The sequence below is a fragment of the Xenopus tropicalis genome, chromosome 6, assembly GCF_000004195.4.
Source record: "Xenopus tropicalis strain Nigerian chromosome 6, UCB_Xtro_10.0, whole genome shotgun sequence".
Taxonomy (NCBI): Eukaryota; Metazoa; Chordata; class Amphibia; order Anura; family Pipidae; genus Xenopus; species Xenopus tropicalis.
In genome coordinates this window covers 25,198,880-25,213,563 of record NC_030682.2, presented here as the reverse complement: position 1 = coordinate 25,213,563, position 14,684 = coordinate 25,198,880, and the positions used below count along the sequence as shown (strand labels likewise).

The following is a 14,684-nucleotide window of genomic DNA, read 5'->3' as shown; positions in this document are numbered from 1 at the left end:
TCCTGGGTCACACTGCTCATGTTTTCTACTTAGTGGTCTCAGCAACCACATACAGAGGGACATCACAGCCTTTATGGATTAAGGGCAAGGTGGTTAGGTTCAGCATTCATTTTTATAAAGCCTTCATCAACCCAGACTAGGCTATGAGATCTTAGCTGCCTATTCAACCTCATGTTTTGTACGTGTCCTACGTTGCCTACAGACTAAAAACGAAAACATCAGGCAAAATACAATTGCGGGGGAAATGGAATGTGCTCATCTGTCCCAGATGGATGAAATATTCTCCATCTGTAGCTAAATATAAACTTCTATTGTACGTTAAATGACTCAAAATGAAAAAGCTTTGGCTAAACAAATCACTTAGTTACAGATTTTATTTAACCAAGTACATAACCATTAATAAGGCAAACAACAAGAAATAAAAATAGACGGTATGCTTACCCCAACCCCCATTTTCTTCACCAGGTTAATAACAATGTAGTGTTTGAACACCTGGTTCTGTAATAAGTATGTATGGGGTTTACTGCGCATTCATTGGAATGATTCCCATAGAGTTTTAGACATCCGTTATGCAATTGGATCTGCAGAATACATGCTCTAAAATGTAAAAGTCCAACACAAATATGGTTTATATAATTTATATAGCTTAATGAAGCAAAAGAAATATAGTTTTTCATATAAAATATAAATATATATTTATGCAACATTTTAAAAAAAAAAAAAAAATGAAGGGAGCAACCATGATTGGCCAGCAAAACAGGCCTGATTCCCCCTTATTTACTTCCTCTTACAAAAGTTAACAAAGTCCTTTGGCCTTCAGCTGTGCTTTTTAACATAAATTAGAGGAAAAATTGGCTTCCCCCTTCATTGTGCAAGCCCTGGGCAACGCAGGGGACCGCTGCATGATAAATTGCAGCCGTCGGAATTCATATGCGGTGTCTGGAATCTTTCTTCTTCATGTAATGCCATGAATAATGCACATTTCATGGTGACCGCTATGTGTTTTTTTAAGAGGAAACCCATAAAATTGAAAAATTCGTTCCTTGATCATGGGCAATTTGGTTGATCCTCCCACGTACGCAATCAAGGGAAACTGATATCTTTGTACCATTCTGAACATCAAAGGAAGAGCGGAAGGACACACTAGTCCAAAGGCTTCCCTCCGGCATCTGTCCGCCTATTTGTTGGGCAACTGTGGCTGACGGACCTTGCTCACTGACTAGTTTATTCAAGGTCAATTTTATAATATTGCAGGAATGAATTAACTTCAGGTGAAGCGATATACTAACGGTTCCGCGTTCAGTAAACATGAAATATTTATGGGCAAACTGGCCAGAGGTCATGAGCTTTATAATTCTGTCATTAGACGGATCCTGAAAGTGCAGGAGTTTATTTCTCACGGCGCCTGTAGGCAGACCAGTACTGGACACTTTGGCTGTAATAGCAGTGGAAATTGCTGTTGGGATCCAAATCAGGCTCAGTATACTTATGCCAGAATTTTCTCCAAAATAGCGGACATTGCACTGTGCCGGAGATATTATCTCAAAGCTTATTACATCTCCGGCGCTGACCTTTCCAGCTCCAGATGCTGAAATGGAAGTGTCTCTGTAGTTCACTCCAGACTTGAAGATCTGCATTAGCTCAGAATTCGTGCCATTTCTATTGATGTAAGAGATCAGCGAAAAGCCTTCTCGGACACAGGTCGGACCCATAGAGTAGAGAGCTTGCTGGAAAACAAATTTTACAACTCCAGATTCTGTAAATTTGATGCTTCTTCCATCGTGCGATAAGCTGACCATGTACGGGTCTGAAACTGAAATGATTTTAAAAGTAGGCCTGTAATTGGTCTGATAGTGCATGGCAGTCGACATCTGAGCGGTCATTGCGACAGCGCCGGTGTCGTGGGACAACCAGAAGATGCTCAGGGGTGTGTTCAGGTCGTAGACGTGTAAATCTTTACTTTGGTTGCAGAACTGGTTGGGGCTCTTGAGAAAAACGGATAACGTGTGACTTGGTTCCACCTCCGCTGCACAACTTATACTGATGCTCTGAAAGTATTTCCCATCGGGTTGTTCTATACGGGAGCCGCTTAGCTCGTATCCCTCCTCGCTGTTATTCATTTTCAGCGACAGTTGGAGGAAATTCCTGCAGTTATGCTTCACTGCAAAATTGAGGTCAGCCCACAGTAATCCATGTTGTTTGAATATTAACTTATTATCATCAGGGGAGAGAATTTCACATTGCTGCTTCTCCTTGACTTTCAGGTTGAGCCCCGGATACACCTGGGAGTTTGTCAGCTTTGCCGAGGGCAGGGAGATATTTGCCGACCATGACTCTGATAACTTGCTCTCACTAGCTTCACTACAGACAGTGTCGCTATCGGCCGTACATGGGAAGGATACAATGCCTTCTTCACACTCTGAGCAAGCCTGACATTCCTGCAGCTCCTTATTAAAAAAGTATTGTTCACCACAAAGTCCCAAAGCCGCGTCCTTCTCTGCAACACCAAGACATCGGAAGCCACCTGTAGAAAGAATTAAATAGGACAAGAGGTGGATGGAAAGGTCATCAAGGCATAAAAAGCATCAATAAGACTGGGGTTCTATGGCTGTTCCGCTAGATATTACATGGGTTGTCCTGGTAACCAAAACTAAGTACTAATGATCGGCCAGAACTCTATGTGATTCAGATCACTTGATCTTTAACTGATGCATGATCATTCACCCAGAAACGGCCTTTGAAGCTGCTGCAACAGCAATAAGTAACTTTAAATTACTCAGTTATTCAGAGCAAGTGGCACAGTTAACCATTTTACACAATCCTTATGGCTACCTGGATATTTTACTCTATGAGTACAAGACAGACAGGAGGTTTCTAATGTCATTAATATGTCATACATGCAGTTCTTATAGTAATTGGTCAGTGTTTCTCCATATCTTACCTGGAGTGTTTAAGCACTTAATCTTCTCTCCACAGATGCTAGGAGAATCCATGCATTCGTCTCTGTCCTGTGGATCAATAAAATGAAACACAATGTTTTTATTTTAGAACACAATTAACTGGGCCACATTTCTGGCAAAATCGCAGGGTTGCCAGCTTTTTGCACTTATTTTTGTCTTAGAGCGGGTGGCCCCAACCTTTAATACCCATGAGCCACATTTAAACATAAAAAATAGTTGGAGAGCAACATAAGGATGCAAAAAGCTCCTAGGGGTGCAAATACAAGGCTGTGATTGGTTATTTGGTAGCTCATATTTGCACTGGCAGCCTACAGGAGGCTTTATTTGGCAGTACACCTGGTTTTTATGCAACTTAACTTGCTTCCAAGTCAGGAATTCAAAAATAACTACCTGCTTTGACGCCACTGAGAGCAACACCCAAGGGGTTGAGGAGTAACATGTTGCCCCTGAGCCACTGGTTGGGGATTACTGGCTTAGAGGAACCCTTTCTGCTTTAGGATTTAGGCCAGGGGGTTCTAGACGTCTTGTACTTTTCCCACACCCCTTTTGCTATCCAGCTTGTGGCCATGGATCCCCTTTGCTTATAACAAGGTTACAGATATATGACAACAAGGTTGTCACAAATATAGTGGCTAACTGCTCTGTCCAGCTGACCAAAACATACAGTCTGGCATTAGCTGAACTGTGTATTTCCCAACTGCAAAGGGTACACTCTATCTCTCAAAGCTATGACTATTTGGTTGAAATGCCACGATTATTTATACCAGGGATATAAAATGATCCTGACTTGTGCGAAGCAATGGCTCTACTGAATTCCGTGCAATTAATTCAGTTACCTTTTTAATTAAGCTGACCCAATAGCTGACACATTTACCATTTTACTCCTCCAGCTGTACAGTTGGCCAGAGCTATGGGGTTTCTGACATGTCTCACTAATGATATAACTGAAGCATCAAATGCATCACAAGTGACACAATCCCAACTCTAAATATGCCAGCTGCGACTTGCACCTGATTCACAGAAATAAGCACATGCAACTATGTGCATCCAGCACAGTTGTGGGAGATGCAACTCATAAATAACTCAGCCGCAATTACATTGGGTTCTGGGGGGAACTACTTTGCACACCACTCTGAGTTCATATTATTATTATTCTCAGGACCCGTTTAGTAAGGGGAAATGCCACTTTTTAAAATGTTAAAAACTGCCCAGAAGATTTTCAGTGACCTCCTGACAAGATTCTGAATGTTTGCTTTCCCTCCCCCAAAAGATATGGTTATTGGAAATGAGTGCTATGGGTGTGCAAAATCTGTGATAATCATGCACATTTCATTTTAGATCCTCTTCAGGGTGCATGATTATTGAGCTTCCTTAGCATTTAGGCACTTGTTTCCAATAACTGGTGACTTTAAAATGTATTTTGCAAATTCCAGATATAGGTGCACAATGGTGATAACCAGCTCTGTATTAAACAACTATGAAACAATCTGTTCCTGCTTCCAGATACATGTAGTCATTTTCACTTATCCTCCGGACATCTCCGTTGTACAGCCACTGGCCATCCTACTAACTCATGCTGAAAAAGGCAATCAGTACTGAAGCATTACACATACCTTTGTATCTGTTAGACCTCCTTTAGCCTTTGCCCACAGATAGGACTCCAGGTAATTTTTCCACCAAGACCCATTCTGCCCAGACCACACCCTTTCCACTCAGACCATTTCCCCTTTCCCACCCCGATGGGGGGATAAATATAAATGACTCCATAAAAATAAGTTGGGTAGAGTTGACAGGTCTGTGTCCCATGTTGTTATGTGACCATTTGGAAAGGGTAGAAGAACAACTAAATGGTACACAGACATGCCAACTGCTATAGCTCGGGCTGCCTCTCCCAGTTAGCAGGACAGCTGGCAATTGCATAAACACTCTGAATCACATGCAAGACTTCCAGGAAATAAGGGAAAAAACAAAGGCCCAACAAAATTGTGCCTGGAAACAATTTTCAAAGGTTCTTAGCTTTTATTTACCTGGCAAATGCGATCAACAGTTTCAGAGCATTCCGACAGCTGAAAAAACCCAGCAGGGCACAATGTGCATTTCTCACACTGGGGAGGCATCTTCTGGAAATTGCAGAATTCATCTCTTTCACAGGAATCGCAGGCCAGTAAAGGCCCTCCGACATCAATGACCTTTGCGTCCACGTCGACCTTGTGCACAGAGTAGGTTTTCTGCAGGTGGTTCCTCACCTGGTTTTGTAATCCTTGAAGATGTGCTTCAAAATAATTCTGAATGTCCTCCTGCAAACTCTGAAAGGACATTTGCTTCACCGTATCAAACAAGATGCTGTACTGGACCTTAATCATATCCATTTGTTCATACATTTTCCTTTGCTGCTCTATGATTTCCCGTTGCTGGTTAACGAGAAGGACCTGTTGCTCTGAGAGCTTTTGTTGCAGGTCAGTAATGGTCTTCTGCTGACTCTTCAGCAACTCCACAAACTTCTCCTGCCCCTTCGCAAGCTGCAGCTGGAGAATCAGAGCATCCTCTGAAGGCACCTCATTTTCTCCTGAAATAGAAGCCAATGCGAGACAATTAGTGGGTACTGCAGTGTAAATATTCCTAAAGGCTGTGTTATATTGTATTTCTTCTTCAGAATACTACAACTTAAAAGCTGAATGTTAAAAGGGGAAATATATACCACCTTTTTGACAAGAGCTTGTTTCGTTGGGGTTATGTAGTGCTCTGAAATTTCAAAAATAAATCTAAATGTTTTTGTTTTTTTTACACAGAATTACCCAATTTCACAGATTAAATGGTCAAACTAGGCCCTGGCATTTCAAGCACACAGAGGCCCAAACGGCCCCCACCAGCCCAATAAATAGTGACTGTCTATGGCATCTTACAGCAGCCCCTCTGGCATTTGCCAGAATCCATAGATTGCCAGTCTGGGCCTGGAACAATTATACCTCTGCAAACCAATTCCCAACCCCTCCCCCTTTAGGCTCACAGAGTCATCCAACCCTACCTTGTTCCATTGTGAAGTGATTAAATCTGGGTCATGAAGCCCCTCTGCTTTCCATAGTGGGTGGTGCACACATTCTATGGAAAGCTGAGGGACGTCAAATCCCAGAATCCATCACTTCACAATGGAACAAAGAGTGAAAGGGCTTGCATGATGCTGTGAGCCTTAGGGAGGTTGGGAAAAGCTTCCTTTCAATCTGTGGAATCAAGTCTTAAGCAAAATACATTTATTTTTGGAAGTTCAGATAGTGGGAGGGTTTATTTTCCTTTTAATTTATTTAAAAGGTGCTTTCAATCTCACAGGTCTGCTGTGCAAGTATGTCTAAGTCTAGTAAAGGGTGAAGTCTCTTCTAAAAATTTCAGTCTTTATCTGAAATGCCTGGCAAGTCCCTAGAGGGATCTGTTTGTGCTGAGTATGAAGTGTGCCTGTTGGGCCACCGTAGGACTACCAGTGTACTTGCACAAGAGCCATCAAAACATGTGAAGGTGTCATTCATCATACCCAGAAAGAGGAAGGTAGGAGTTAATAAGTACATTCTATAAGTGGGCTCATAAGCATCTCTATGAGGTGGGGAAGCCTTTGAAGAATGAATGCCCTTCATTGTTAGGTGAGTGAGAAATGTGCACTAATGAGATATAAATGGGAAATTCCAAATAACATTAAGGACTTCTGCCAGTGCAATGAGTTTCTCTGATCTTCATGTTATTACGTTTTTCTCGTCAAGTTTTTAAGTGGTCTTAAAATAAAAGTCTGTTACACTGTTTGTAGTTTGGGTTTTACTGATCTGAAAAGAAAATACCGGACAATGTGCTTTTTACATCAGAGAGAAGGTCAGTGGGTGCAGATATGATTGATTTATACAGTTTTACAGAATGCCATCCCAGGGTATCCCGGTATATATCTATGTTCTCTCACATGTGCACCATCATCTCATCATTTACACTAACTCACTATTACTCTTCTACATTTGCTGTCTGCTGTGCAGAACTCCCTTCCGGCGGGGTGCCGGGCCCTGCTACCAGCAGCCAGAGACACCAGACAGAAGCACGCTGGGAGAGCCTAAAGAAGCAGTAACAGGATAGAATTACTGAACTGCGCTCCTGACCTGATCTGATAACCAAACCAGAACTAAAGAGAAACATTAAACAAACAGGCACTCAGTGAATCAGACAGGAAAAGGCAACTGGATACATTTGAAACAAATTTTTCCCTTTGGACAAGTTTTGATTCCAGTAGAAATTCACCAGTGGGCCGTGTAGGCAGCGTAATGCAGAACAGACGAGTATGCGAGGAATGGAATAACAAGACCATAGAAAGCGCAGCCGCCACAGACGTGCACCAGATGAAATCCAATCCATACACTTTCCCTTCCTTTTACCAACATGTCATTGTGATTTCACACCAATGCCTACTGCTCGAATTTGATTTTTTATTTGCACAATTCAAAAGTTACGATTTGTACATCTGTCCTTTTACATGAGGTAGTAGCATGGGGTAATGGAAGCATGCATAATTTGATACCGCTTACTGACTCCAGGGGGCGCATATAAAGTCACTCTGAACTGCTGCAAAAAGACTGCTATAATAGGTATAGGAAGGACTATAGATAGGAAGATTGGGAAGGTATATAAGGGAAAGGTGGCAACAGTAACCATATATATCAGTGCTGCCCAATCAGGGGCCACTCAGAACAACTCCACGCACCCTTTAGGGTGAAGACACACTGGGCTACTAGTAGCAGCTACTTTTTCATGGCTAGTAAACTTCAGAACATACCCTGCCGTAGACAATACTGAGAATTGCCTCTGCTAAAACACATGTAGAGACAATTATCAGTAAATGATCAGCATTGTCTTTTTTAGTAGCCGCGACAAGTAGCTGCTACTAGTAGCTCCCTGTGTCTTCACCCTTAATAGCCAGAGACTAGATACCTTCTCTCCCCACAACAAGCAACACCAAATACACATATACCCCCTGCAAAGGAAATGAAAACTTAGTGCTGCACTGCTTCCTATGCATCTGAGCCAACAAACTTTATATCTACAGTGTACTATATTGTATGTATTAAAAAGGTTTGCAACTATCAGAGCTTCCATGTGCCCTTCTGCAGTATATATGCACTTTCTGTTCTGATTCTTTTTAGCAGCACTTGGTGATCCCTATTTGCTCCTATCTGCCTCATATGGCTGGCCATAGTCTTCCATTAGTATACAGTATGCACACACTACTGCAAAGCTCCAGGTAATGATCTTGTTTCATATAAAAATGAAGAAAACAGCAGCACTCCGGTTGTTTTGAAAAATGTGAATCTTTACTCAAGTGCCAAAGGCAACGTTTCGGGCTTCACTCCAGCCCTTTATCAGGCTTGAGTGCTGCTGTTTTCTTCATTTTTGTATTTATCTGCCCGGGCAGTGGGTACAGCGTGCACCTGGGGCTGCAAGAAGCTATTTTCACTGTGTAAGCACATGTTAACTGATTCTATTTGATCTTGTTTCATATAGTACAGACAGAATTAAACATGTTCCCACAGCAGTTAAGGAAATAAGCTTTCCCTATGTATAGGTGATCCTCATACCAGCTGTGTATGCAATGAAAGTTGAAACATCCTTATGGCATAAATTGTTTGGTATATATCTGTGTATTGATATACTTTACTTAGTAACAGAGCAGATTTAGTATGTATCTTATCTCTTGTTTTATTTGTAACACCGGTAGTGCTTAGTTTATAATACCTGCCCCAATGAACATAGCAGGTATACTAACACCTATAATTGCTCAGTTTATAATCCCTCCCCCAATGAACATAGCAGGTATACTAACACCTATACCAGTGCTGTCCAACTTCTACGGTGCCGAGGGCCGGAATTTCTCTAGCATACATGGTGGAGGGCCGCTAATGGAAGCCAGTTTTGACCACTCCCCTTTTTGAAACCACACCCACTTCAAACCACACCTATTTTATCACAATGGTGGTAGCACAGCAAAATCCCAAATGCTTGGTCCTTACTGTGGGGATATCAACCATCATTCATATGTGAAAGAATTATGTCATATTAAGATATACCCTTAAATTCCATATGGCTCCTCCTCCCCTGTGGATAGCAGAACAACCCCCAGTACATAATTACACACCTTAGGGACCATTTAATGGCTATTTCCAATAGCTAACAAACTCCCACAACAAACCCCTGCTAGGTTCACCTCCCACAAGCAGCATAGGGCAAGCAGAGTATGGCACACACAGGCAGCACTCTGCCTGTCCTATGCTGTCTGTGTGTGCGCCATACTCTGCCTGTCCTACCCTGCCTGTGTGTGCCATACTCTGCCTTCCCTATGCTGCCTCTGTGTGCCATACTCTGCCTGCCCTACCCTGCCTGTGTGTGCCATACTCTGCCTGCCCTACCCTGACTGTGTGTGCCATACTCTGCCTTCCCTACCCTTCCTGTGTGTGCCATACCCTCCCTGACCTATGCTGCCTGTGTGTGCCATACTCTGCCTGCCCTACCCTTCCTGTGTGTGCCATACCCTCCCTGACCTATGCTGCCTGTGTGTGCCATACTCTACCTGCCCTATGCTGGCTGTATGTGCCATACTCTGCCTACAGTACCTGAGGTGTGAAGAAGTGAACAATGGGAGTGATTACAGTCTGAGCCTGAGGTGTGAACACTGCAGGGGGTGGACAATACAGAGATTAAAAGGTGTGAAAAACACAGGGGATTACATGTTTAAACAATACAGAGGGATTACAGCCTGAATCTGAGGTGAGAACCATGCAGGGGGCCAGTTAATCTCAGTACTGATACCATTTAATGCTTACTCAAAGGTAAGCCATCAAAGTAGCCAGACAGGTGGGGGGCCACACAGAGGGGGGTCGCGGGCCGCATGCGGCCTGCGGGCCGCCAGTTGGACAGCACTGACCTATACCTTCAGTTTTTAATCCCTCCCCCAAGGAACATAGCAGGTATACTAACACTTACACCTTCAGATTATAATCCCTCCCCAAGGAACATAGCAGGTATACTAACACCTATACCTTCAGTTTATAATCCCTCCCCCAAGGAACATAGCAGGTATACTAACACCTATACATTCAGTTTATAATCCCTCCCCCAATGAACATAGCAGGTATACTAACACCTATACATTCAGTTTATAATCCCTCCCCCAATGAACATAGCAGGTATACTAACACCTATAATTGCTCAGTTTATAATCCCTCCCCCAATGAACATAGCAGGTATACTAACACCTATAATTGCTCAGTTTATAATCCCTCTCCCAATGAACATAGCAGGTATACTAACACCTATACCTTCAGTTTATAATCCCTCCCCCAAGGAACATAGCAGGTATACTAACACCTATAATTGCTCAGTTTATAATCCCTCCCCCAATGAACATAGCAGGTATACTAACACCTATACATTCAGTTTATAATCCCTCCCCCAAGGAACATAGCAGGTATACCAACACCTATAATTGCTCAGTTTATAATCCCTCCCCCAAGGAACATAGCAGGTATACTAACACCTACACCTTCAGATTATAATCCCTCCCCAAGGAACATAGCAGGTATACTAACACCTATACCTTCAGTTTATAATCCCTCCCCCAAGGAACATAGCAGGTATACTAACACCTACACATTCAGATTATAATCCCTCCCCAAGGAACATAGCAGGTATACTAACACCTACACCTTCAGTTTATAATCCCTCCCCCAAGGAACATAGCAGGTATACTAACACCTATACCTTCAGTTTATAATCCCTCCCCCAAGGAACATAGCAGGTATACTAACACCTACACCTTCAGATTATAATCCCTCCCCAAGGAACATAGCAGGTATACTAACACCTATACTTTCAGTTTATAATCCCTCCCCCAAGGAACATAGCAGGTATACTAACACCTATACCTTCAGTTTATAATCCCTCCCCCAAGGAACATAGCAGGTATACTAACACCTACACCTTCAGATTATAATCCCTCCCCAATGAACATAGCAGGTACACTAACACCTATACCTTCAGTTTATAATCCCTCCCCCATTGAACATAGCAGGTATACTAACACCTATACATTCAGTTTATAATCCCTTCACCAAATAATAAAGCAGGTATACTAACACCTATACATTCAGTTTATAATCCCTCCCCCAATGAACATAGCAGGTATACTAACACCTACACCTTCAGATTATAATCCCTCCCCAAGGAACATAGCAGGTATACTAACACCTATACCTTCAGTTTATAATCCCTTCACCAAATAATAAAGCAGGTATACTAACACCTATACCTTCAGTTTATAATCCCTCCCCCAAGGAACATAGCAGGTATACTAACACCTACACCTTCAGATTATAATCCCTCCCCAAGGAACATAGCAGGTATACTAACACCTATACCTTCAGTTTATAATCCCTCCCCCAAGGAACATAGCAGGTATACTAACACCTACACATTCAGATTATAATCCCTCCCCAAGGAACATAGCAGGTATACTAACACCTACACCTTCAGTTTATAATCCCTCCCCCAAGGAACATAGCAGGTATACTAACACCTATACCTTCAGTTTATAATCCCTCCCCCAAGGAACATAGCAGGTATACTAACACCTACACCTTCAGATTATAATCCCTCCCCAAGGAACATAGCAGGTATACTAACACCTATACTTTCAGTTTATAATCCCTCCCCCAAGGAACATAGCAGGTATACTAACACCTATACCTTCAGTTTATAATCCCTCCCCCAAGGAACATAGCAGGTATACTAACACCTACACCTTCAGATTATAATCCCTCCCCAATGAACATAGCAGGTATACTAACACCTATACCTTCAGTTTATAATCCCTCCCCCATTGAACATAGCAGGTATACTAACACCTATACATTCAGTTTATAATCCCTTCACCAAATAATAAAGCAGGTAATACTAACACCTATACATTCAGTTTATAATCCCTCCCCCAATGAACATAGCAGGTATACTAACACCTACACCTTCAGATTATAATCCCTCCCCAAGGAACATAGCAGGTATACTAACACCTATACTTTCAGTTTATAATCCCTCCCCCAAGGAACATAGCAGGTATACTAACACCTATACCTTCAGTTTATAATCCCTCCCCCAAGGAACATAGCAGGTATACTAACACCTATACCTTCAGTTTATAATCCCTCCCCCAAGGAACATAGCAGGTATACTAACACCTACACATTCAGATTATAATCCCTCCCCAAGGAACATAGCAGGTATACTAACACCTACACCTTCAGATTATAATCCCTCCCCATTGAACATAGCAGGTATACTAACACCTACACCTTCAGATTATAATCTCTCCCCCAAGGAACATAGCAGGTATACTAACACCTACACCTTCAGATTATAATCCCTCCCCATTGAACATAGCATGTATACTAACACCTACACCTTCAGATTATAATCTCTCCCCCAAGGAACATAGCAGGTATACTAACACCTATACATTCAGTTTATAATCCCTCCACCAAATAATAAAGCAGGTATACTAACACCTGTGAGAAAGAAAGATTGCCAACGCTTAGTTTGACAATATCACCTGTACACACTCAGTTTATAATCCCTCCCCCAAGGAATATGGCAGGTACAATGCCACAGGTACACACTCAGTTTATAATCCCTCCCCCAAGGAATATGGCAGGTACAATGCCACAGGTACACACTCAGTTTATAATCCCTCCCCCACGGAGCGCGAATCATTCACGTACCTGGTTTAATATCGCAGGTGAGTTGGACTCCCAGGGGGGCTGCTCCGAGCTCCGATGTCCCGTACTGAAAGTCCGGCACCTCCCCAATGAAATGAGCGGCTCTGTCAGACAGACGCACCATACCCTGAGAGTCCCTCTGCCCCTCCACTTGGGGGCAGCCTTCCCCAACGCAGGGAGCCCGGCTACGGGACTTCAGGCGGATCCTGAGGGGCAGTTTGCACTCGATGCCTTTACAGTCCCTGCTGTTGTTGCCATTAGCGTGCTGCTGCGCCCCCCAGGTGTCCGGCGCTCCCTGCCCCGCACTCACTAGCTCCTCCCGGGCGGGGTGCAGCACATTAACTCTCCCACTGCTGCTCGGGAGATGCGGGGAGGGGCGGGGGTTCCTGCCTGTCCTGGCCGGGCACCTCACCCCCACACACTGCCTGTGGGACTCACTCTCCGCTGGGCTGTTGGTACAAGAGGTGCCCTCTGGACATCCCTCTGGGGCCACATTGCAGAAGAACAACAACAAAAGCAGCCACCTTAGGCAAGTCCTGGAGCCCAGCATGGTGGGAAAAAGTATCAGGGTCAGGATCAGCCAAGTCTCCTCTGGGACTCACCCAAAAAGCAGCCAAGTCTCCTCTGGGACTCACCCCAACAGCAGCCAAGTCTCCTCTGGGACCCACCCCAATAGCAGCCAAGTCTCCTCTGGGACTCACCCCAACAGCAGCCAAGTCTCCTCTGGGACTCACCCCAACAGCAGCCAAGTCTCCTGTGGGACCCACCCCAATAGCAGCCAAGTCTCCTGTGGGACCCACCTTAATAGCAGCCAAGTCTCCTGTGGGACCCACCTCAATAGCAGCCAAGTCTCCTGTGGGACCTACCCCAATAGCAGCCAAGTCTCCTGTGGGACCCACCCCAATAGCAGCCAAGTCTACTGTCCCCTAATTCTGTGCTTTTTTCCTGTGCAAGTAGCAGCCAAACTGATCCCTGTGTGCAACGCAAAACTATTCCCAGATCCGCATCCAGAGAGCAACTTGCCTGCTGCTGCCCTGCCTACAGGACCTGTCCCTTTTAATCATCCACTTTCATGTGTGTATGGAAAGCATTCCAGCATGTGTTTGCAATTCCATAGAAGCTCCACTGCCAGACTTGCTGAACACACTGACTATGGTGGGTGCACCTTAAAGGCTCGCAAAGTCCAAATAGTGGCTGCTGTGCAGTGCAGAGAGCTCAGACTATCCTAGTTAGGGACCCAAGCAAAGAACTGGCAGCCAGGGGTTGTAATGTGTAACATTCCTCAGCCTTCATTAGCTTCAAATTTCTCTGGGAACTCCCCTTAACCCCCTGCTCACCAGACAGTAATGCTGTGCTTTTTGTCTTTCTTATTGCAGATAGTAGATACACATATATATAATGTGTGCAGAATGTATACTGTGCGTATGTGTGTATAATATACACAGAATAAACACCCTAAATATTAGGTTAGGGCATTATTATGAAAGAGCTTGTTAAACTCAAAATCAACTTTTATTATGATGTAGACATTACTATTCTGCAACATTTTGTAATTGGTTTTCATTTTTTATTTCGTTTTGTTGTTTTTTTTCACTTATTTAGCTTTTTGTTTAGCAGCTCTCCAGTTTGGTATTTCAGCAGCTATCTGGTTGCTAGGGTCTTGTTTACCTTAGCAACCAGGCAGTGGTTTGAATGAAAGACTGGAATATGAATAGAAGAGGGTCCGAATTGAAATAAGCAATAAAAATGTAGAAGATGTAGAAGAAGCAAATCATTTAAAAACTATAAAAAAATAAAGTGAAGCCCAATTATAAAGGAGCTAGTATTACTACATTCTATAAAATACTATTATCTTAAAGATGAACCACCCCTTGAAGAGAGTGTTAATGTGCCTGTAACATCTAAGCATGAAGCATTTGTCTATCAAGTGCCACTAGAA

The 14,684-nt window shown here is 43.3% G+C and overlaps 1 protein-coding gene across 1 annotated transcript; it reads right to left on the bottom strand.

The window, feature by feature from the left end:
* Positions 1–356: 356 nt before the first annotated feature.
* LOC100495411 lies at positions 357–14,016 on the bottom strand. Its single transcript, XM_031904144.1, has 5 exons — positions 13,641–14,016; positions 12,749–13,607; positions 4,988–5,526; positions 2,942–3,008; positions 357–2,524 (listed from the first exon to the last, which is right to left on the bottom strand). Exons 2-5 carry the CDS (start codon positions 13,293–13,295, stop codon positions 1,008–1,010), a joined length of 2,670 nt encoding a protein of 889 aa, XP_031760004.1. The 5' UTR covers positions 13,296–13,607; positions 13,641–14,016; the 3' UTR covers positions 357–1,007.
* Positions 14,017–14,684: the final 668 nt, after the last annotated feature.

Coding starts and splice junctions, on each gene's coding strand:
- LOC100495411 (XM_031904144.1), bottom strand. CDS start 13,295: ATGCTGGGCTCCAGGACTTGCCTAAGGTGGCTGCTTTTGTTGTTGTTC. Junction 5,527..12,748: donor CACCTGCGATATTAAACCAG/GTACGTGAATGA, acceptor CTTCTATTTCAG/GAGAAAATGAGGTGCCTTCA. Junction 3,009..4,987: donor CTGTTGATCGCATTTGCCAG/GTAAATAAAAGC, acceptor ATTGATCCACAG/GACAGAGACGAATGCATGGA.